The 25,533-nt window shown below is 35.1% G+C and overlaps 2 protein-coding genes across 2 annotated transcripts in view; one reads left to right on the top strand and one right to left on the bottom strand.

Annotated features, from left to right (window-relative positions):
• The window catches only part of LOC127874204 (HAUS augmin-like complex subunit 3), a 42,892-nt gene extending 30,569 nt beyond the window's left edge, over nucleotides 1-12,323 (bottom strand). The window contains exons 1-6 of the mRNA XM_052418428.1: nucleotides 12,198-12,323; nucleotides 6,862-7,042; nucleotides 5,650-5,763; nucleotides 4,624-4,707; nucleotides 1,718-1,829; nucleotides 218-499 (exon numbers count right to left, since the gene is read on the bottom strand). Coding sequence (XP_052274388.1) covers nucleotides 218-499; nucleotides 1,718-1,829; nucleotides 4,624-4,707; nucleotides 5,650-5,763; nucleotides 6,862-7,037 — 768 coding nt within the window. The 5' untranslated portion in view covers nucleotides 7,038-7,042; nucleotides 12,198-12,323. The remainder of the gene's footprint in view (nucleotides 1-217; nucleotides 500-1,717; nucleotides 1,830-4,623; nucleotides 4,708-5,649; nucleotides 5,764-6,861; nucleotides 7,043-12,197) is intronic.
• The window catches only part of LOC127874197 (uncharacterized), a 50,742-nt gene continuing 37,507 nt past the window's right edge, over nucleotides 12,299-25,533 (top strand). The window contains exon 1 of the mRNA XM_052418406.1: nucleotides 12,299-12,418. The gene's annotated coding sequence lies outside the window, so the exon portion shown is untranslated. The remainder of the gene's footprint in view (nucleotides 12,419-25,533) is intronic.

The following is a 25,533-nucleotide window of genomic DNA, read 5'->3' as shown; positions in this document are numbered from 1 at the left end:
TTGGCCTGTGCAGTCCGCACAGGCTTATCAGGGAGTACTCTTTCTGTTTTAATTTAATCGTTTGTTTAAAACGTCACCAAAAATCCAGTTTAAGCTGAAAGTTTCGCCCAAGATTAGCCTGTGGAAACTGCACAGGCCAATCTGGGACAAACCTTTGCACACATGAATTAAGCCCAGTTTCATCAGAAGAGGGCTCATATCTGATATATATAGTAACCTGAAAAAACTGTTTCTTTGTAAAGGCTGTCAGCTGGCTGGTGTAAGACTCCTCTGCGCTGTAGTACTGCAGGACTGGTATCTGCGAGAAGAACATGGCAGGGGACGCAGTCTGGCAGGGGAGAGAATTGGGTTTGCCACTCACAAAGGATTTCAAAGGGAGACCACTAAGGGTGATGTTGAACGATGTGGATGCGTCGCCAGACTTGTTGGGCGCAGGCTCCTTGTAAAGCGCACTTAGGCTGCCCACCGACTTGCATATCTTGTCTATGCTGTCATTTAACTGAAATATTTTGGATGAGCCGTGTCATGCAAAAATAGGTATTATGACATACACTCACACACGCACACTCACACATGCAGTCTGGTCAAGAGCTACCATGTCCGCTTATAAGACCCAAAACCTCGAGTTTTTTTATATAAATGGACAGCGTAGCTCCTGACATGACTGTAAGATTGCGCAGGCTTGGCTTGAACTATGCTGGCTTCATATGGCATAGGACCCATTTTCACATGACAAGTGGTTACATAATGTGCACATGGAGCCATGCAAATACCTGCACATGTGGTTTGTTACTCAATCATTAGGTTTTTGTCATCAAAATGGTTTAAATGATGATCAATACTAGTAATGCCAGAGCATGAAAATCAGCGTGTCTAAAAAAAGTTTTGAAATATATATTCACATTTTATACCTGGTGCCATCCTAGTCCGAAATTCTAAAAATAATTTTGGCGCAGCCTGTAAATTGCGGGTCACAGTTACTGACCTTGGTCATCGACCTTTCATGATGATCCAAAGTTTCAATTGAATGTTGTAGTAACAACAGAGATATATACTTATTGCATGAAAACCTTAACTTGAATTTTAACTTTCAAGTAAACTTTTACCTGACATTTCTTAGTAAAATAGGGACGCAAATGTTGGTCAGTAACTTTTAAGATAGACATATATATTAAAGTGTTATTTCAATATCTATAGTAGACATAGGGAAATTTAAATGCTACGCACAAACACTAACCTGAAATTTGTAAGTTAAAAAAGTAGCATAATTATGCTACTTTGCAGGTCAGAGTTATGAAAATTGTTAAGCATAAAGAATTAAAGATATCACACACAATCTGGGCTTGCGCTGTCATTTCGAAAATTAGCCGATGGCTACAAATAAGCAAATTTGGCTCAAAAAAATTGTATTTGAGTACAGCTTTTTCTTCATAAAACCTCATAGAACCGCCATAATGATAATAATTACTATGTTTAAAGGCAATATTGGCAGAAGAACATTTTCAGCCAGGGGGAGCCCTCACAGGCTCACAAATGTGTAATATTGTAAATGAACATCTGTAGTAAAAGATACAATATGGTGATGTTGCTGACTTTAACAGCAACTATCCCCAGAAACTGATGTGCACATTTTGCTGAGTGGAATAGCTCAGATAATATTTGGTGCATAGTCAAACTTAAAACAGCAGCAACATCACCAATATCACAGTGATAATACCTGTGTGTTATGCGTGTGTGCCTGACTCAGCGCTGTTTTATACTCCTGTTCCACTTTACCCTTCACTTGACTAAGCTTCGACAGACGATGTGACATATTCATCTGGTGATTGCTGAAAAGAAAATATGTATTGTAACCAAATGATTGCACAATATTACCAAGTAAATTCATAATGGTATCAAGTGATAGGCCAATGTTAACAAGTGATTGCCAAATGATATCAAGTGATTGCGCAATGTTACCAAGTGATTGTGCAATGTTAGTAAGTAATTGCACAATGGCACCAAGCAATTGCCCAATGTTACCATGCAGGAGAGCGCAGTACATTAACAAGGAATTTGTCAATTAGACTATCAAGGCAGTTCTCAGATAATTAAAAAGTTATGTATATTGGTGGCATTTGGTGCATATACATTTTTTAATCAATAACCATGTTTATTCATCACACAAATATTTTTTCAAGAGGAAGACAATGCATTTTGTCATCACAACTTCAAGAAAGTAGTGTGCCCGAGATGAGGCGTGAGCCACATTTTTTTTAGGTTTTAAACATATACTTTCACTGACCAAAAATGCAACATAATACATTGTATTCATTATACAGAAAAAAGGCCACCTCAAAAGACAATAAACTTGTTTTGTAACAAAGTAAACAAGTATGGTTGAAAACAATGAATGCTCCCCTTACTTTCATAATAAAGTAAACAGGTATTAATAATAATTAATGACAATAATAGTATACTCTCACTCTTTCTTTAAAATGGAACTCCAACCCAATAACACTATAGTCACTAATGTACACTGGCTGAATATGAGAAAATCTATTATTAGCCTCGGTGACCTTGATGCAAGTGACCTCAAACCTCATCAAAAGGTATGGGTCCATGCAAGGTACACTACCTTGATGCCAAATATGTAAGAAATCAGTAAAATATTGAAGTCGCGATGAGAAACTGTAACAAAAGTGTGACGGAAGGAAGGAAGTAAGGAAGGACAATAGCCTCGGTGACCTTGACCCCAGTGACCTCATACCAAAAGTGTGACAGAAGGAAGGAAGTAAGGACAAACTGGCAACTAAATGCTCACCGAAAATTTTCAGGGAGCATATGCGCGGTGAACAGCCAAAACTGTTGTCCCAAGGTCTCAGGGATGAATTTAGAACTGTTGCCCGGGGACAACAGTTTTGACTGTTCACCGCGCATCCATGAAATAACTGTTTATTTCCTGATCAAGCACGAGCGGGCAACAGTTCAAACTATTGAATGGTCAAAAGTTAGAAATATTCACCAGTAACAGTTTAAAACATTGCAACACAGGGGTTTTCAGCCTTATATAACAAAGGCCTATTAAAGACCCCTTCCCAATTGAAAATTTCTTTAAAATCATGCAGTCTTCCCAAAAATCCTAACTTACACCAGCTTTTTTATTTCCCAAAGCAGTAATTTTAGCGAGAATTTTTCCCAAAATGAGCAATTTCTTCCCAAAATCCATAGGCTAGGGCCTTTTCCCAATGAATAGAGGAAAACACCTGCAACATTAATTTTTTGACAAGGAAATAGCAAAAAATAATTAATTATCATTTATGTAAGGCATCAGGTAATAATATCTCATAAGAGTCTGACTCAAATCAACATTCTTACTTCCTAATTGGGACAGTGAGGAGCATTGCGGGCAACATATCACGTCGTTCAATAAAATTTATATAGAATATTCAAGAATTGTGTTTGATATATAATACCAAGAGTGCCAAACTGTCACAAGATAAGCCCGTTTGAAGGTTTTGGACATTATCTAGACAAAACTTCTGACCAAATTTGGTGAAGATCAGAAAAAAACTACTTCAATTAGAGAGCAGACACCATGCTAAATACTTGAAATGAAAAGTGACGTCATGACCTAGTTTTTGACCCTGCATGACCCATATTCAACCGTGACCTAAATATCTTGTACACACAACTTCTGACCAACTTTGGTGAAGATCGGAAAAAACTACTTCAATTAAAGAGCAGACACAATGCTAAATGCTTGAAATGCACTAAGTGACCTCGTGGCCTAGTTTTTTACCCTGCATGACCCATATTTGTACTTGAACTAGATATTATTTAGACACAACTTCTTACCAAATTTGGTGAGGATCGGATGAAAACTACTTCAATTAGAGAGGGGACACCATGCTAAACCCTTGAAAAGCACTTGGTGACCCCATGACCTAGTTTTTGATCCGGCATAACCCATATTTGAACTTGACCTAGATATTGTCTAGATACAACTTCTGACCAAATTTGTTGAAGATAGGATGAAAACTACTTAAATTAGAGAGCAGACACCATGCTAAATCCTTGAAATGCACTTAGTTAACCCGTGACCTAGCTTTTGACCAGGCATGACCCATATTCGAACTTGACCCAGATATTGACTAGATGCAACCTCTGACCAAATTTGGTGAAGATCGGATGAAAACTTCTTCAGTTAGAGAGCGGAAACCATGCTTAATCCTTGAAATGCACTAGGTGACCCCGTGACCTAGTTTTTGACCAGGCATGACCCATATTCAATCTTGACCTAGATATTGTCTAGATACAACTTCTGACCAAGTTTGGTGAAGATCGGATGAAAACTATTTGAAACTGCTGTAGACGCCGACCGCCCGCCCGCCACCCACCAAGGGTGAAACTATAATATGTCCTGTTTTGAAAAACGGGCGTATAAAAATGGCTGTTGAACTGAAATAAGTTTATAAGAAAATGGGACAATTTGTGCTTAATTTTCTATTATAACACTATGATAATCGAAGTGTATAATGGCAATTGCCAATTTATACTTATGTAGGAACTTATGAGCAACAGCCATGTATTCAAAATGATTACTGTTGTATTGCTATGGCATTATCAATAATTCCACTGTACCTCAGTTGGTTTCTGCGTTTGGCCAGTCTTGTTTTCTGCTTCTGATAATGGCTTAGGCTGTTCTCTAACTGTTCAACTTCTTGTCTGGCAACAGTAATAGACAAATCAAATTTAAAAGAAAGCACGATAATAGAATGTGTCATATGCGACATGTCATTGAACGAACATAACACACTTTTTTAGCATGATTTTCTGTTCCAATTAAGTTTTGACAAAATATTATACCCTCGCACTGGGAAAACTGGACTTCATGCCTAATGCATGTGCCTAAAGTTTCATTCCAGATCGTCCATACTGCACACCAGGGATGACATTTTCCGCTTCTATGGAATTTGTTTATTAAAGGAGGTCTCTTTTAAACCAAAATCCTGTGTAGGGGGGAAAGTGATGTCCTGAATGGCCTGTGCAGTCTGTCTCATCAGCTTCTTTAGAATTGTTCATTTAAAGGAAGTCTCTTTTAAACCGAAATCCTGAGAAGGGTGGGGGGGTGTCATTCTGATTAGCCTGTGCAGGCTACATTAAGTCCAGTTTTCCCACAGCGCCGCTCATTTGATGATATTATTTGATTTCACCTACATAAATACATTTAAATCTATGTAAAATAAAAAACAAATATTTTAAACAAGACTTTCATTCTGTTGTTTTTTAATTCAGGTACCTGATATTTGTAAAGTTGAATCTGTTAAACAAGCTGTATGTTATTTATAATGAAAACTGTAATATTTTAGACAGTAAACAGTGCATAATATCATGAAGTATAACTTTCAATGACCAATGAAGTTATTTTTTAATTTAAACATTTTTATGTTAGCTCAATTTCATTGAAAGCCTTAGGCTGATCGAAACACTCTAAGAGTCGGTTTCCTTGGTAAAACCAGTCATTTGGTGTATTTGAGGGAAATCTAAAGAACGCTCTGATAGTGAAGATTGAACCAGTGACCTCCTGGTCGCTTTCAGGACTGTTTGCCACAGTGAGATTATTTTTTGGTCACAAGCTAAGACTGAATGGCATAATGTAGCACATACTTGAGTTGTTCCTCTGAAATCTCCTTATCACAGCTATAATCAAGGCTTGAAAGAGCTTCTTCCAGTTGTCTCCCTTTCAACACCACCCCACCTGACTGGGTGAGAGACTTGTAGCTGTAAAACAGAAAACAAGATATGTGTTTGTCAGAAACACTATGTCCCCTTTTGCGCCGCTTTGAAACTATATATTTGACCTTTGACCTTGAAGGATGACCTTGACCTTGACCTTTCACCACTCAAAATGTGCAGCTCCATGAGATACACATGCATGCCAAATATCAAGTTGCTATATTCAAAATAGCAAAAGTTATTGCAAAATGTTAAAGTTGGCGCAAACCAACAGCTCAAACCAACCAACAGACAGGGCAAAAACAATATGTCCCCCACTATAGTGGTGGGGGAAATAAAAACACACAAGAAATTGGCAAGTTGGATTTAGGGACTAGAGACAGGAGAATTTCCCATCAAATTTCATTGAAATGTTGGATGCCTTCCTTACAATAGCACTTTAAAATTAAACATATTTTTTTAAAGATTTCTTCACATAAATATTCATCAATACAGACATAATGCAGCTGAACATGAAAGCATATACACATGTTTATATGTTTGCCAAAAATATTATCAAAATATTGTCTAAACAAACTGAACGGCTCTTCAAGGATAACATGCTCCAAGACCAATACACAAAATGGCAAAAACTATATTTGGAGCTTAGTCTGGAAATCAGGGTTTAATGTATGTGCGTACAGTGTTGTCCCAGGGCCCGTATTCACCAAACAAATCTTAGAATTAAGTCTAAGAATAAAGAAAATTCTTTAAATTGGAATATTCATTAATTGCTTTAATTTTCACTCAAACTTGGTATTAACCACCTATATCTACAGCTTTATTCGCGTAGAACGTTTTTCAAATGAAATAATCACCAGTGGAAGCCTGTATAGATTCAAATGCTGGACCTATTTTTCTTGGTTCTAAGTATATTCTTTAATGTTAAATCTAAGAATTGGTTGGTGAATACGGGCCCAGATTAGCCTATGTAGTCTGTACAGGCTAATCAGCTCTGACACTTTTCGCCCAAAACTGAATTTTGGCTAAATAGAGACTTTCTGTAAACAAATAATACAATAAACGCGAAAAGTATTGTCCCTGATTAACCTGTGTGAACTGCACAGGCTTATCTGGGACAACACTTTACGCACATGAACCTACTCGTCCAGCTGTTTGGCGGTGAGCACGTTGGCGGCACTGAGGCTCTGACAGAACCAGTGTAGCATGGGAGCCACTTCCTGCTCCTCAAACATCCAGTCCAGGGCCTGCGAGTCAAGGGTTTCTGACCCAGGGAAGCCCAGGGACTTCAGGGTCGACAGAAGGTCTGCACCACTCATCTCTCCTGTAAATGTTATGAATTTGAAAACAACAAGGAATTCCACATAGGTGGTTTGAAATATTATACAGGCAAAAGCCCGCTGCGCAGGGGCATGCGTTGACTTCTATTTGTATCAGTTTTCTGATATACATATAGCCATACCCCTATCAGACTCAATTTTGTTCTACTCACATCATATATTTTTGTGATGCATTCATAGACCCCTTGAGCTACATAGACACTTCAACATATGCTATATCACTCGTATATGCATACCTCGAGGAAAAAATACGCTTAGAAAATCATTTTTGTAGCGCATTGCTCGGTATCTTCTTGCATTGTAGGTTTTTCACCACCAAAATAAGTTTTTTTGCTCTAATTTGATTTGCTTCCTGTTTTCTGTTTCCCAGTCTTATGGGAATAAGCCATCGTCCCACACTGGTTTACCACAAATCGCGATTCATTTTTTCAAACACAAATTTGGTAAATATAAACAACCGAAAATGTATAGCATGAATACCGTTTTTTTTTTAATTTATTTGTTTCAATATATTCTTGAGCTGAGATCATGTCATGTGGTATTGGTGTGTTGAGGGTGGATCCAAATGTGGGGTCCAAAAGGAGTGTGTGCGCATAAGGTCAGAACCTTTCTGGCCTCTGGTGCGAAGATATTGTTATGTTGTCTTGGTGCGTGGTGGGCAGTTCCGAAAGTTGGGTCTAGAAGGAGTGTGTACACATGAGGTCAAATTTTTCCGGCCTCTTGTTGAGAGATCTGACAGGCATGTTATGTGGACCCAGAGCGTAGTGTGGTGGGAACAGACCCAAATGTTCGGTCCTGGAGTGGAAGCATGTCTAGGCGAGGTGAAATGGATGACTATAAAGTGGGGAGGAATGTAGTAAAAATGACCGAATAGTCATTGGACAGTTTTGACCGATAGCTACATCAGCCGCAAAGAATGCCAGGATCCAGTGTACTATCTGGTCTCTGAACAACAAGTTCTGTTTTATCTGTTAACTTTATCTTCAGAGAAGAATCTGTGTGCATTCTGTCCAAGACACCTGTTGTGATGGAATCCACAACTGCAGGATTACATAGGTAACTCATTACAGGGTTAATTCACTACACTGGTCTAGTCTGAGCTATTTTAGTTTTGAAGTTATCATGAAGTGAGTAAAAGGAACAACTTACCTGCGCACCGGTCCCAAAGTAGGTCAGAACAGAACGGTCATAGTCATTTCGGTCAAAACACTACACTTTTAGCAAAATAAAATCATGTTAACATTGTCGTGTGAAAATAATTTCCCTCATCCACCAAATTTCTCCCAATTGTACAATTGTAAAAAAAAAACAGATTGGAGTACTGAACAAGGACAAGTATCAGATGCTAAAATGCAAACAGGGGAGCTAGTCAACTCGTACCTAAGTCAACTCGTACCTTCGGTCAACTCGTACCCGATTTGGTCAACTCGTATCCGATTTTTGGTCAACTCGTACCCCCACTAGTCAACTCGTACCCGAATTGGTCAACACGTACCCTCCTAAAAATTATTTATATATATCAAAGATGTGAAATATGTTCTTGTATATGATTTTGAAATGAATATAGATAAGGTTATAAAAAAAAATGTTTTTTTTTTCAAAAGTAGACAAGTTCATTATTTTTTCACACGTGTATAATTATAAAGGACGTGTTTGTCGGCGTTTTGTTTGATAAAATGTTGACTAATAACACCTTTATGACAACAGGACCGTCTGCGCTTTGTTAAACAATTAGTTTGTTGTGCATCTAAAATGACACGTGCGGTAGTTGTCGGCATTTTCTTTGATGAAATGTTTGATTGTAAACACCGCATGATGACTTAACCAATTAAAGGTATGATCCACTTTGAAGTTAAAGGAGTATGTTTTTCTCACTTTTTTATGAGTAAATCCAAAACCTAACCACCGTCTGTCGGATTATTTAATTTATTGTAATCTTGTCGATCCCTGCATAGGCAAATAAATTTAAAATTCATATAAACATCATTAAATCTCAATAAAAGCATCATCAATATTCAATTTACTAAACTGATCAACTTCCAATAATTCTCGCGTGTATTGCGCTGTGTGAAGTAGCAACTGGCCTTTATTGATCGTTGTCGATTAATTCATAGGCGCTCGATGTCAATGTTTATATTTATTTTTATTTTTTTATTATTATTATTTTGTTTTAAGTTACCGGTAGTTTATTATAATGCAAACACATACTAAATCAATAAAAATCTTCCGACAAAACGTCTGCTTAAAAAAAGTTCGACTATGTACTACGGGTAACTAAAAACAAAATAATAATTTATTTTTTTTTACATTGACATTGAGCGCCTATGGATTAATTAAGAGATTAAAGAGATAACGGTCTGTGTTAATTGATTTATTGAGTGTCGTATTAACCTAATATAGTTAACATTGAGAACAATTACGAAATCATATAGAAATTAGTTATGTAGAATATGATTATTAAGTTGAAACTATTATCCTAAAGAGTAAACTAAATATTGATGCATGCATAAATCATGTTCATAAAACAGAACTGTTATTTTTTTTTTTTTAGAAATTATCTTTAATATTATTATTAGCGTATGATTACGTAAATAAACATAAATTATGTAAATGAAACAGAGCGGTATATTTTAAATTTTGTAGAAATTGGCCTCAAGCAAAATGTTCAATTATAATAAATACATTAAGGTATAAGATTATTATTATTTAATTATATAAATATTAAAATGTTAAGCAAGGCAACTTAAAGGCCAATTTCGAAAATTATGTTAACGGTCTCCAAATGGAGAGATAAAACGTCAATTTATATTATAACCTTAGTCGATTTCGTCTGCCTTTTCAATTAAAAAGACCATTTATTGTATAAGCAAACCAAAATGACCGATATATATGATAAATTACGTCTTCGGTGATAGGTTTCTCTTCCGCAATTGACATATTAACACGACTAAATGTACGTTAGAGTAAGCGTATCTTTGCTTGATGTATTAATTCAATACATTATTTAATTAGAATTTCATACGGATGGATTTGAACGGATTTTGTAATATATTGTTGATTAACTTTTGGACTTGGATGTATTGGACTTTGAAACATTATGTAAAGAACTGAATAAAGAACACAGAACTATCAATAGAGTTATCTGTATACGAGTTATAACGCAACAATTGTATTACGTACTATATTTTAAGCAATTAAAGCCGTGTTGTCAGTGAAATTTGTCGATGTCATTGTTAGTTCATGAAATGTGTATATATCGTCCGCAGATTCCTTCTTTGTATTTCTTTACTATGTACAAGATGGAGAAATATTATTATATTTTACTGCTTCTTTGATGTTATGACAATAGTTTGTTTCTTATTTTCAGGGTGGCACCGACGCCTCAACCACAAGGCCAACGACAGCTGCCCTCCATTCTATCTACTGGCGAAGCTTTTGCACGATGAGGCCGTCACCGCTGTCAGAAACGCGGAGCTCGTTTCGGATATGAAACTCTGCCGATACCAGCGAGCAACATATGCGACTCTTCAGGGGAAGACTTTCGCCCTGTGGAAGAGCTACAGAGAGGGCAACCTCACCTCCACAGGTCTGCTGAAGGCGTTCAGCTGCCTGTACAAGCCATCAGTGAGTGTCAAAGACGCCGTCGAGTAATTGAACAATGTGTTGATCTGTGTGAACAAGTTTGTGGTCTTTGAAAACAAGTGTTGGTTCTGTTTCTGTTTTAAGTGTGAAACTTTGTTGCTGTACATAATCTATGTCGGTAGTTGTATTAATTTTAATAAAAGTTCTTGTGTTTAAAACATGTATGTAGTATTTGTATAAGATGGTTTGTTCGTTACCCTGTGTGAAATATATTGTTTTTTGTGTTAAATGTGAATGTAGTATATGTTATTTAAGTGTTTTATGAATGCCAAAATAAAAACACAAGAGACAATAACTTGCATTCTTTTTATTTTATGTTTAATACATGTATGTAGTCTTTGTATAAGATGGTTTGTTTGTTACCCTGTGTGAAATTTATTGTTTTTTTTGTGTTAAATGTGAATGTTGTATATGTTATTTAAGAGTTATAATTGCCAAAATAAAAGTACAAGAGACAATAACTTGCATTCTTTTTATTTTAATGTTCAAATTATTCAAATATTATGACCGTTGTTTCAAATTTACATGGAAATCTAATTATTTTATTGAAGAATGCTAAAACATCTAAATAATCATTAAATCCGTTTCTTTTACACAATAATCCTAATCTTTTTTAATTGATTGGTTAGTTGTGAGTATGGATTCAAAGGTGTTCTTCATTTTTACAAAGGTGCAGATTAAATCGATTTAGATATTAACGACCTGTGTCAAGTAATGTGTTAATCAATATTTAACAAAGGTGAAGATTAGGTAAATTACAATATTAACGACCCGTGTCACGTAGGTGTTAATAAGTATTTTAGGTGTTAATTAATTTATTAAATCATGGACTCAATTTTCAGACGAACCATAATTTGAGGCATATATATCAACAACAACAACAACATTTATTAACTAATACACAAGTGTAACGACATGAATGATAATTATTTTGCAATTTGGTAATATTTATAAAAATCATGCAATGGAAGAAGTTAACAAATATTTTACTGATTCATACCGTAAGATTTTTTCTTTTAACATCGATAATGATAGTTGTTAATAAATATATATTTTGAAAGATGAATGATTTCTATATATTTCTTAGATAATATAATTTTTTGTATATTGGACATATTAAACATACAAGTTTATTAGTCTATGCCAAAATATAACTTTATTTGGTCAACTCGTACCTGCAATTAACATAAAAAACATCTATTGCATGCAAACACCCATCGCAATTTGTTTCCATAAAGAACAAATATTAAAAAGGTACGAGTTGACCAATCTGAAAAATGACTAAAGTACGAGTTGACCAAATCGGGTACGAGTTGACTAGGGTACGAGTTGACTGGAAACCGCGAACAGGGTCGAAACGTCTGTGGGTCGAATCTGAGTGTTTTGTGCACGGATCAATTTGCATTTACCCCGCTACTAGTTAAGTTGGAAAATGTTGTGTGGTTACCTTATGTAGCATTAAATGGTAGAAATGGCATGAAATATAAACATACAAACCCCAAAATGTTTATAACAGCTTGATATTGTTATTGTTGAAATTTTGACAAGCGGCTGCAGGCATGATGACAGAAGCGTTTTGATTGGCTTTAGCTGAAAATGTAGCCAATCAAAAAATACAATACATAAATGCGGCAAAGTCGAATTGATCTGCAACTTGCAAGCAATGGCAGAAACGCGGAAGCAAATTTACATTTAATTGCACAATTGAGGGCGTTAAGGTATTTCAATGAACTAACTTAAAATGAACTAACATATGTGTTCATATTCCGCATATTTTACGTTCTGGTATCATTGTCATAACTGTTCGTTTGTAAACATCGCGAAAATATATGACAGTAAATGACAATTAACATGTCCGTTTGTTTTACAATTTAGGCTAGTATTCCACCTATCCCATAGGCGCTCGATAGGAATGTTTTTTTATATTTATTTTGGTTTAGTTACCCGTTGTTTATTATAATATGATAATAGGTGCTACCTTATTTACGAGCAAAAGCTTATTTGATGTTTGTTAAAGATAACACGGATAATATATGTCTGCACATTCAATTTCTTGACAAAACAATATGTAATTTAGCAAAGCAATAAAATATAATTTGTTTTCATCTTAAACAAGTTTATGAAGCTATGCTTTATGTATATGTGTAGAACAGTTGAATGTTATTGTTTACATTCGGGATTTTCCGCGCATGCGCACTGACTGGTTGGCAAAAACACTGGTTACAGTAACGTAAAACATGTATACATGTCTTTTGTTTAGTCAATAAAACGATAGAAAAATCAGAAATAAACATTAAAACTCTTAAATAATATTGCAAACATATAACATTTAGTACCAATAAATGTATATTCATAAATATAATTTCCTCTGTATAAAAATACGAATTAGTTATTACCGGCAGATTAAACGTGGTAGGAAGACTAAAAACTGGCAATCGCACAAAACAAAACATAAACTATTCTTTCGTATTCTTTATGATAGTAAGATTTTGATAAATTATATTTCAAAGATAATAACACATACATTAATCAGGGGTCTAGCTAGGTTCAAAATTTAGGGAGAAGTCACTTCTCCCAAAGGCCAAAATAGGGAGAAGTGGCAACTTTTCGGGGAGAAATGGTACTTGCATCCAGTGGTCAAGCTTAGCTCAAAATTTCGGTAGCTGTCACTTCTGTACAGTTGCGTCATAGGTCTTCATTTTACATGTATTTTGTGGCAAATTAAAGGAGAAGTATTTCCGTTCAGCTTTCAATCAACTCTTTACTTGTCTTATACCCCTCATTAAATGTGCCAATCATTAATAAAAAAAAACTCATATTTCACACTTTGGTGGACAACATTTACAAATACAAACACACACTCTCTTAAGTGTTCATTTTTGTTATTGATGTATTTAACTGAGTTTAAGTTATATATTTAACACTTAACATGCTATTTATGTGAAGACTGATAAGCTATTTCAATAATAGAGGCTGAAATGGGTGATGGAATTCAAAAGGCTGCATTTCATTTATAATAAGAGATGTCAAGTGTATGAAACCTTCATTTTTCTTATTTGTAATTGATTGTAAATTATTCTGGTAATTTTTATTATTTTTTTCCTGTACAGGTTTATCAAATAAAACTTCAAGTTTAACAAAACCAGTAATATTCATAATCTTCTTACTTCCTTGTAAATTTTAAGAAAATCAAGATTAAATCAAATTTATATTGTGCTACAATTTTTTAAAATAAAAATTCATTTAAAGTCTCATTTTACAGCACAGATTCCAAATCTTACCCATAAATGAGCCCTATATTTATTGCCAGTGTGCTAGGTTAACTCTTCCCATTTGATCATTCCTTTGTATTGTTTTAATGGGCCATTTAACTTTGCTGAAGTATAGTTATTGGTAGCCAGCACAAGGCAATTAATCAAGGCTTCACCTATGAACAATTTTAAGAACTCTAATAGCTCCCGACTGTGCATTTGAATGTTCAACTTTGCATAACCTGTAAATGGGGCAACTTCTGACTGAGAAATCTCCTGTGTCCAATCCTCAACATCAAATTGATTTTAATAGTCAATGTGTGGCACAAACAAATAATTAAAAGGTGGAGAAGTTATGTCGCCTTCATGAAATTAATTAGCGACATAAATATTCCCTTGGCGAGCAAATCGCCCACTTCGCCCACTAGCGAGACCCCTGTTAATTTGATTATAATTATAAGTGGTGTAGATTGTGATGTTGTTCATAAGCGAACGATAGTGTAAAAGGTGCATTTAATCAATTATAAAACGATGCCCTAAAAGCGGAATACATTACAATTTGTAAATATTGAAGTTATTTAATTTTCCATTGAATGAACTATCGTTTCGTTTCCATCAAATGACATTATCATAAAGTTTAGCATACATATGAAAAACAAAAACTGCATATTATGCAAATTGAACTGTCTTTGCGTGCACTCTCTTTACTGGCGATAAGGAGTGATAACAATCTAGCATTTTATGATAAATAAATCTATATATTAATTTATTTTACGCAAGTTTTTTTTACCCTTTTGTTGTTTGCTTGTTTTCATGATGTCGTTTCGTACACTACAGTAACGTACAATCATAACACGTAATAGCCGAGTTTACATTTGCCGGTACTCGTTAAATACGTTAATCAGGTAGCAGTGAACTTGCACAATATTTTTAATTTATAGTTATTTAACACTGTATTATTATGATTAAACTGGCTAATATATACACTAGTTACTGCTAATCCATTTGGGAAAAATATCTTCATTTTTTATATGCCCGTATAAAATACGGGACGTATTATGTGAAACCCCTTGGCGGGCGGGCGGGCGGCGGGCGGGCGGCGGGCGGAAGGCATCACTTTGTCCGGACTCTAATTCAAATTGTATTCATCCGATCTTCACCAAACTTGGTCAGCAGTTGCATCTAGTTGATATCTAGGCCAAGTTCGAATATGGGTCATGCCGGGTCAAAAACTAGGTCATAGGGTCAATAAGTGCATTTTCAAAGGGGCCACTTTGTCCGGACTCTATTTCAAATTGTATTCATCCGATCTTCACCAAACTTGGTCAGCAGTTGCATCTAGTTGATATATAGGCCAAGTTCGAATATGGGTCATGCCGGGTCAAAAACTAGGTCATAGGGTCAATTAGTGCATTTTCAACGGCGCCACTTTGTCCGGACTCTAATTCAAATTGTATTCATCCGATCTTCACCAAACTTGGTCAGTAGTTGCATCTAGTTGATATCTAGGTCAAGTCCGAATATGGGTCATGCTGGGTCAAAAACTAGGTCAAAGGGTCAATTAGTGCATTTTACTTTGTCCGGACTCTAATTTTATGTTGTGCCAGTCAATTATTTTGGGACGATTGAACTTTACCGGTACCTTAAAAAAGAATGGAAAAGCGTATAATTTTATCGTTGCTAAGCGCGCAACACCTAACACCTTTCGCAACACCTATAAATCCTTTTTATACGCCCGTTTCTAAAAACAGGACGTATTATAGTTTCACCCTTGGCGGTGGGCGGGCAGGCGGCTGGCGGCATCCACAGCAGTGTACGCTCTCTATTTCAAATAGTTTTCATCCGATCTTCACCAAACTTGGTCAGAAGTTGTATCTAGACAATATCTAGGTTAATTTCGGTTATGAGTCATGCGGGGTAAAAATCTAGGTCACGGGGTCACTTAGTGCATTTCAATGATTTAGCATGGTGTCCGCTCTCTAATTGAAGTTGTTTTTATCTGATCTTCACCAAACTTGGTCAGAAGTTGTATCTAGACAATATCTAAGTCAAGTTCGAATATGGATCATTCCGGGTCAAAAACTAGGTCACAGGTCACTTAGTGCATTTCAAGAATTGAGCATGGTGTCCGCTCTCTAATTGAAGTAGTTTTCATCCAATCTTCACAAAACTTGGTCTGAAGTTGTATCTAGACAATATCTAGGTCAAGTTCGAATATGGGCCATGCCGGGTCAAAAACTAGGTCACGGGGTCACTTAGTGTATTTCAAGGATTTAGCATGGTGTCCGCTCTCTAATTGAAGTTGTTTTCATCCGATCTTCACCAAATTTGGTCAGAAGTTGTGTCTAAATGATATCCAGGTCAAGTTTAAATATGGGTAATGCCGGGTCAAAAACAAGGTCATGAGGTCAATTAGTGCATTTCAAGCATTTAGCATCACCAAACTTGGTCAGAAGTTGTATCTAGACAATATCTAGGTCAAGTTCGAATATGGATCATTCTGGGTCAAAAACTAGGTCACAGGGTCACTTAGTGCATTTCAAGAATTGAGCATGGTGTCCGCTCTCTAATTGAAGTAGTTTTCATCCAATCTTCACAAAACTTGGTCTGAAGTTGTATCTAGACAATATCTAGGTCAAGTTCGAATATGGGTCATGCCGGGTCAAAAACTAGGTCACGGGGTCACTTAGTGTATTTCAAGGATTTAGCATGGTGTCCGCTCTCAAATTGAAGTAGTTTTCATCCGATCTTCACCAAATTTGGTCAGAAGTTGTGTCTACATGATACGTAGGTCAAGTTCAAATATGGGTCATGATAAAGTTATCAAGTTGTCCTAAACCTTCAAACGGGCGTATCTTGTGACAGTTTGGCACTCTTGTTTTAAATATGTTAACATATTTTATTAAAGCAACTGTTTCGTATTTTGGCTTTACAATTTTGCTTAATTGATCGCTCAATATGCAAAGAGATGACATGGAGGTAACATAAATGATGTTTAATGACCAGACTCTTGTATGCCACATGTGGTTAATGCAGGGACCCAAAATAGGTCCCTGGATTTGTGACACCATGTGTTCTTTGTAATTGTTTGGACAGTATCCGATCATAACGAGATAATCGGTTTATGATAAACAAAGGTGCAATAAAACACCGGGTTAAAAAGGCTGAAACAATGAGTGTCAAAATTGGTTTGAATAATAAAATAAAAACAATTACATTTATCAAGAAAGTTCATTTAATGTGTAACAAGGTAAGTTTTTACAGGCATAAATGTTCGAATAAGTTACTATATGTTGCATACTTAAAGTCCATCTATTTGCTTTTTGATAACATTCTTATTTGTGTTCATTAAATTTGATTAATTCTGAAAGAATTTCAATATCTGAGAATGTTAAATCTTAAAAATGGCCTCAAAGATGTGCCAAAAAGAGATTTTAATGGTAACCACATATACCGAGCTCGTATATTGTGTTCCACTCCCGAGTTCGTTTATATTAAAAACTAATTATAACAACAATATAATCGTTTCAAAAATGCATTTCCTTGCACGCTTATGTTTTATTCAGAAATAGTTAGTAAAATTATATTTGATATAGTGCACGAGTATAAATAAAAACGACGATTATTTCAACCTTCTCTATATGCGCTTATATGAATTTCACCTCTTTTTTCCAACCAGTGGGCGAAGTCTAATATTTGCAGGTGCGCGTGACGTCACTCGTCAACTGGTCTATAGTAACCCCTTGTACTGTTTTCAAACTCTTAAACATGTATTTCATTTTTGTTTACTTTTAAAAACAATGTTAGAATTAAAAAAAAAAAAAAAATCTCGCGAAACTATTTTATTGATGTTTTCCATATGCAGGGATGCCATTTATGTTTTAGGGCGCGATTATTTCTAAAACGATTTTATTTAACTTAAGCATAAAAAAGAAAGGTGCCGTACTTCATTATTTTGGTCCCATGCCTAAATCATTGACATCGTAAATGTATTCCCTGCATATGTAAATGAAAAACTTTTTGTACTTAATTAATGTTAATAAACATATAAATGCAACAATGCTTGCGGGAGTGTTTGCATCTATCTTGAAAGAAGTGCATAGACCTCATTCACTGCGCAAAATTACACAGACCAGAAATATCACCTTTGGCTTTGGACACAATACTCTTTGCATATCTTCCACACTGTTAGAGCTTATGTTATGAAATGTGGTAAACTTATTGTATTTTTCTGAATCCTCAGGTATTAACAGTTGGTAAAAACTATCGCTTATGGCATACACAGATTGAACATTACTAGGTTAGATTTAGATTTATGATGAAGACCCACATCATAAGCTTAACGCTAAATATACGAGTGTACCTGTCACTGTATGTGTGAGACAAAAAATAAACAACATACTTATTATTACGAATTTACTGTTATCAACAAGAATTCTTTTACCAGTAAATAATTTACCAAACCATATTTAAATAAAATATAATCAAATATTTTTCAACTGAATTTAATTACATTATTTCATTTATTTTCATTTCATTTAATTCATTTTCATGTTTTGAAAGTAAAGATATTCAGTCAATATGAAATGTGGCATTAAACATATAGACAGCAGCTGCGTATTGCATGTGAATGAGGCAGTTTCCACATGAATATGATTATAAAATAACAACCCGATTATTAAACTGCATGTACATCCCAATTGATTAAAGTAAAGTTTGTGTATGTTCAAGCTCATAAACAAAATAACACATTCAGTATGTTCATTTATACCTTTATCTTCTCGCCCTTGTTTCTGTGCACTCAACACATGTAGTATAACACACTGTTATGAGTTTGCATATATTCGGATAAGTTCCTACCAAGCGTTTGTTAGTTTAAAAACACACTCAGTCATGGCACTAAATGTCAATGAGTTGACTTCATCAAAGATGTAGAACCAAAAAAAATACTCCACTCATCCAGTACGCCTTCTATGAAGAAATAATAACAAGCAGTCATCAAATAAAATGAATACCTTATCCTACACTTTCGCTTCTTATATGGTCTTCAAAAAATTAATCAGAGACAGTTGACAAGACTAACTTCTGCTTTTCGCTTATTTGCAATTTTTTCAAAGTGTCAGCATAATGTGCAAAATAATAATGGTAATACACAACATGGGCTCAGGTGTGTCATATGAATTTTTAGGCAAGGATTATTAATTATAGGTATAAGTTCAAGTGTACAACACACTCTTTTGTAATAAAAATATTGCAAAGTGTGCTACTGGCACTGCATTATGCACATTTATATTTAAGCAAAAATTAACATTCATTTATATAATAAACAAGAAATCTGATACTTAAAAACCACTTAGTAGATATTGTTTAATGTACAATGTATTACTCAAAGTCATCATCACACAATTAGACAACACATTGACAATGGTCTCTAAACAGAGTGTGCTTTTTAATTGTGGCATACATTTTATGAAATAATACTAGTAATAGAAATACAGAAAAAAACGTCTAGAGCTGCCTGGGAACTATCATTTTTAATATCAACAATTCATTTGACATGCCTGATTGCAAATTGTTAATTTCACTATTCTTTCACATTGTTTTCACACCTGATATTTGTTATGCTGTATATTCTTTTTGCTTACAGACATACAGAGTCTCTTCACAATAATTGCAGTTTCTTTACAGTCCACTAACGTTGAACATTACAGAGTCACAATTGCTAATGTTTCAGTCCCGGTCAAGCTTTATAGGTCCAGAATTGCTTCGTTGTTGAGTACAAAGCATGTAGTCAGTTTTGCTCAGCAGAATTCTGCATGGAATGTGTGAAGTCCAGCATTTGACAGAGCAGCTTCTAAAAGAAAATCAAAGAGAATCCATAAAATGTACATATGAATTAGTCTATTTCCAATGTGTATGTAAGCACAGTTTGATTTTTTACAGTTTGAAACAGTTTGGTACGAAAATGATCGAGTATGAGTCGGAGATGCAAAATTGTTTACAATCACAACGTAACTTAATAGATCACAAAAGAAAGGGTATTTAGAATAATCACGTGGAATATACTCAAGAAATAACTCCAAAACTTAATAAAATGATAACTTTTATGTTCCATTAGTTTGACTGAATAATAATCATAATGACCTTAAATTTAAAATCGGCGAAATTTTGTATGTGCCAAAAAAAGTTCCCATGCTATCAAAGGTAATCTTTAGCAATATAATTATAGATTGATGTTTTATGTAACCAAACGCAATATTTTAATTGACTAATTACTTACCAATCGAGTGCATTCCATTAATTTATAAAATTTCAACAATGTAAACATCCACCAGAGTATGTCAGTGTATGGATGGATTTTTGTAATTTACTTCAATTTAAGGTAAGAATATGAATCATTTATTACTACTGGGGCTAATTAATTATTCTAAGACAGTCACTGACAGTGCCTTCCCCAGGCCATTTAAGCGCCCCTTGCCGGGGCGCTTGAATTTCGAAATCAGAGTCCCCGGGGCGCTTGAAATTTTCCGATCAGTGTATTCTTCAGTAAAAGAAAGTGGAGATTGTCCAAAAAAATCAAGGTTTCCCTATCAGTGTATCAATATTCCCTGTTTTAAAAGAGCACTCGGTACCTACTTTCACAAGTAATCGCCATAAACACTACATGGGGTAATGGATAATCCACTGATAAGAGAATAGCATGACGCGCGTATCGATTATTCTAACATTACACGGTCATTTAAATGCTGACAAGGATGTATCTGGTAACTTTCCAGTCGTCAAACTGTGAAGTTCATCGTCCAATCGGTTACGCGAATGCTTATGGGGGCGGGGTTAACTATCGACCATTATTTTTGATTGACGTCGGGCATGAAATAAGAGTTTATCGCAGCTTGATTAGCAAATAGTTGTACCATTTGAGTAATATAAAACCGGTAATTAGTACAGTGCACAACATTAAAGACGGTTTCGGGCATCATCATCACACCTTTTTACTGTAAACAAGTGTTACCTATGACTCATAATTAATACGAGAAATGAATTGCAAGTGGTAAACAATTCATTATTATAGCGGTTACAATTATGTGATAACAATTTATTTAATTCCAGAACATGTATATTTCAACATGTCCATTTATAGAACTGATTCACCTCGTTTTTTTTACATTTATTCGACACGTAATGCGCTTTAACAAATTTTCGTTGAATTAATTACGCACACTTGTAAATGTTTCGTCCGATAATCGATAGTTAGAAGACTGATGATGGCAACCGGCCGTGATCCTCGTGGACAACGTGAATTTCATGCATAATTCCGTCAAAACATTTATTCGACTCGTAAAGTGTGTAAACAAATTATCGTTGAATTTATTACGCAACGGTTAATATTTGTTGAAATCTCAAATGGGAATAATTAAATTTGTAATCCGAAACCCATTACCGTAAGTCGATGTTAACGCGTTTTTAATCCGAAACACACTTCCGAATGTAAATGTTACCGCAACGTTAAATATTTTTGCTTCAAATAAGCAGTGCAAATTTATTTTGTGTCGAATCTTTTTCTCAATTAAAAAGAGCGCGAAAATTATGCAGCATGTACAACGTCGCGTCTATTGCATACAAATGACGTGTATTGAGCGTTTTAACAAGCACACAACAGGTCAGGGGATTGACGCATATTCAGAGGCAATATTTCATCAAATCTATAAATAGTCACTTAAAAAATGTCAAGGTTTGTGTTAAAGAAATAACTGAAAGCTTTTATCGTAAATATTTACCAGAAAGAGATTGATAAAAACGGAATAAACGGGATTATCGGGTAATAAATAGAAACTTGAAAAATAGTAAGTATACAGTAATAGAGTTTGGTTGAAACGGATGTATTGGGGAATCGTTCGAGTCGGGATTTTACTATTTGTGCGGAAAAGTTTTAAAACAATTAAACAATAAAAAAAATATTTTTAAATGACTGGGGGATTTTTTTGAAGAGTCATAGTGCACCAAATGACGTCTTTTGACGCTGTTTTTCTTTGAGTTATAACGCACCACAGAACGTGAATTGACACGTTAAATTAAAAAAAAATCAACGTCCCGAGGGGACACCCCTCCCGAACCCACCCCCGGGGCGCCTGAACAAATTCCTGGGGAAGGCACTGGTCACTGACACACAATCTGGCATAAAATATAATCTATGGCAGGGTTATAGATGGGTATATTGGGTAATTTACCCCTGTTTTTGACAACAATAGGGTTTTTGTAAATTCAATAGAGTTTTAGCAAAAATATTCACCCCTACTTTTGAGCTTTATTGGGTTTTTCACCCCCGGTTGTTTTAACCCAATTGGGTAATGTAGGGAATGACATATATAATATAATAAAAATCTACAAAGGTTACTATATTATTAATACAAACAAAATTCAAAAAGGTACCTAAGGTACATTACAACAAACAATTACTGAATTTCTGATCAAAGTTCATGCATTTTTGCACTGAATAAGACCGAGTCCGTGAAAATCGCTGCACAATTGATGAAGTCATGGCTGTTCAAAGCAATGCGCCCTGTTTTTGGGTCATTTTGAGTTGAATACCTGGAAATTGAAAGTAGAAATCGGGCGAGTCTAGGAATAATTACAATAATACCACAAAGATTGATAACCGCTTGAAAGACTGCCTTCTTTTCTTCATAAGAAGACATATAAACTATCCGGTACATTTTTGTACGAAAACTAATCAGTCTAAAAAATACGCCCGGTGCTCGTAAGAATTGCGTTTCGTGACGCAAGGTTTTTTACGGGAATTACGTTATAACATTTCTATTTGCATTTTTGTACGCTTTATTTTGAATTTATTTACGTTTTTGGTTATTATAAGTGCGTAATAACATACATACGCTTGTTATCTATAGCCCTGCTATGGCAATATATTAGTCTAAATTCCCCCCCCCCCCCCCCCCCCCCCCCCGCCCAAGACATTTCCTCCCCAGACGTTTCCTCCCTAGATGTTTCACCCCCATTTTAGGGGTGAAACGTCCACATAATATGAACATGTATATTAGAAGTAGTTATTTGTAATAATGCCGGGATATGTGAAAAAAATAACTTTATCGATTAGTATTAAAATTCAGTGCATTTTATGTGTCTTAATAATTAATTAAAAACAAATATGTATTACACAGTAAGTTGAGTCTTAGTGAGTAAAAGCAAAGACCTATAGAATACATTTTATAGGTCTTTGGTAGCAATAACAATTGGAAAACTGTGATGTATCAATAGCTGACTTGTGTCTTTGCACTTTCTTCTTCAACATCAAATTCTTTAATTATCCAGTGGTGCCTTGTTTTAGTACCATTATAATGTCAAGTAGCCTTATTTAGGCCAATATTCTCTTTTTTGTTAGACATCACTACGTTTTCCAATTGTCCGACCCTATTTGTACAATGATTAGCAATGGCTAATTTGTTTGATTGTACAGACAATGTATGTTGTTATGCATGTAATGTATATCAAAGTCCCTTTTTAAGGCTTTTGTATAGTGGTCATATGCAATGTGTCAATTTTATGGATCTTAAAAGACATTTTTAAAGTACATTGTATATGCTGTGATTAAAATAATGCACTAAACTTGCTTCTTAATGCATTTAAATGTTAATGAAGGTAAGATGACTCTGCAGGGCTTAAATGTACCTTAATTACTCTATGTTTTCGGACACTGTAAGTTTTTGGACACCCCTTTTTTTAGCAAAAATAATTATTTTTTGTGACTCTTAATATCGGACACACGAGTTTTCGTCCATAATTAATGTCTCTAAGTTTTCGGACAGTATATTTTATAGCGCTATTTTACCAAATTTCGGTCCTGTTTTCGATATCTAATGACACTTCGATCAAGAGGTTTTACAACCAGATTAACATCATAAAACATGGCAGGTGCATGCCTGAGGGCAACAGACCATTACATTTGCGTTATTGGGTAAATAACCTTGTAAACCGGTATAAGACAATGGTAACGCCCGATAGCATAAGCGTTATGACCAGGGGTAGTGCCAATTAACAGTTCAATTATCTACCGCAATGGTACTACCCATTCTCAGTAAAATAACTGTGACAAATAATAAACGCTTCAAAGTGTGATACACCCTATTGCAAGTTTTACGAACAATGGAAGGTTTTCGACAACAACTATCGGAAATGAACAAACAAAGAATTCATTGCTTTTTTGTTGCATTAATTACAGGTTCATGCTAGCGAGTATCGTTTTTATACTTAGAAAATTGAAAATTTGGTTAAGAAAAAAGTTTACTTTTTGTCATAGGGAATATAGCCGAATTTCGGCTATAAAATCGGGCCAAAACAAAACCCTGTCTAGGATCATGAAACTTCATAGGTACATTGATCATGACTGGCAGATGACCCCTATTGATTTTCAGGTCACTAGGTGAAGGTCAAAGTCACAGTGACACGAAACAGTAAAATGGTTTCCGTGTGATACCTCAAGAATTCTTAGGCCTAGGGTCATGTTACTTCATAGGTACATTTATCATGACTTGCAGATGTCCCCTATTGATTGTCAGGTCACTAGGTCAAAGGTCAAGGTCACAGTGACAAAACACGTATTCACACAATGGCTGCCATTGCAACTGACAGCCCATATGGGGGGCATGCATGTTTTACAAACAGCCCTTGTTGTTTCCTTAAATTCCACAAATTCATTGAATAAAAAAGTGTGTTTGTTGTTGTTTTTTTGCTTTTAAATATTATTAATATCATTGAGTTAAATTATTTAAATATCAAGAAGTTTTTATTACATTTGCTATATATTATTATAATGAAATAATGTGCAAGGAAAGGTCAATTCTGTTTTAATTAGTCTAAATTAGTGATTAGTAAAAATAAAATATCAGTGACATCCAATAATTGGATAATTAACATAATTATGAATGCATGAACAAAAATGTTGACAGTTGCAAAGTTCATTTGCTTATTATATTAAACTGTTTCAAGGAAAAAGTTTTGAAATTAATTTGATTTTGATTTTACCATTTTTTCAATTCACCAATTGACCATATTTAATTGGATTAAAAACAACAAACAACTACAATTGCACAACCCTGCCCAGGTTTACTCAAACTGAAATAAGGTGTTAATTGTGTATTCAAAGCAGGTCTTGATTACACATTATTCTTGGTTGCATTTGTGTTCCCAAATCAGCAACATGTATAAGATGCTCAGTAGGATTTTGAGAATATTCCATTTATTCCACTAGTACACCAACATGCACTGACTAATGATTTACTAGGGGGGGGGGGCAGTTTTCTCATTATGACCCCCCCCCCCCTTTCAAAGAAGAGGGGGTATATTGTTTTGCTCATGTCGGTCCGTCTGTCCACGAGATGGTTTCCGGATGATAACTCAAGAGCTCTTATGCCAAGGATCATGAAACTTCATAGGTACATTGATCATGACCTGCAGATGACCCCTATTGATTTTCAGGTCACTAGGTCAAAGGTCAAGGTCATGATGACCCGAAATAGTAAAATGGTTTCCGGATGATAACTCAAGAACACTTATGCCTAGGCAGGGTT

This window comes from Dreissena polymorpha, chromosome 3 (genome assembly GCF_020536995.1).
Source record: "Dreissena polymorpha isolate Duluth1 chromosome 3, UMN_Dpol_1.0, whole genome shotgun sequence".
Taxonomy (NCBI): domain Eukaryota; kingdom Metazoa; phylum Mollusca; class Bivalvia; order Myida; family Dreissenidae; genus Dreissena; species Dreissena polymorpha.
The sequence above is the reverse complement of the archived record's forward strand: the minus strand, read 5'-3'. Positions and strand labels throughout refer to the sequence as shown.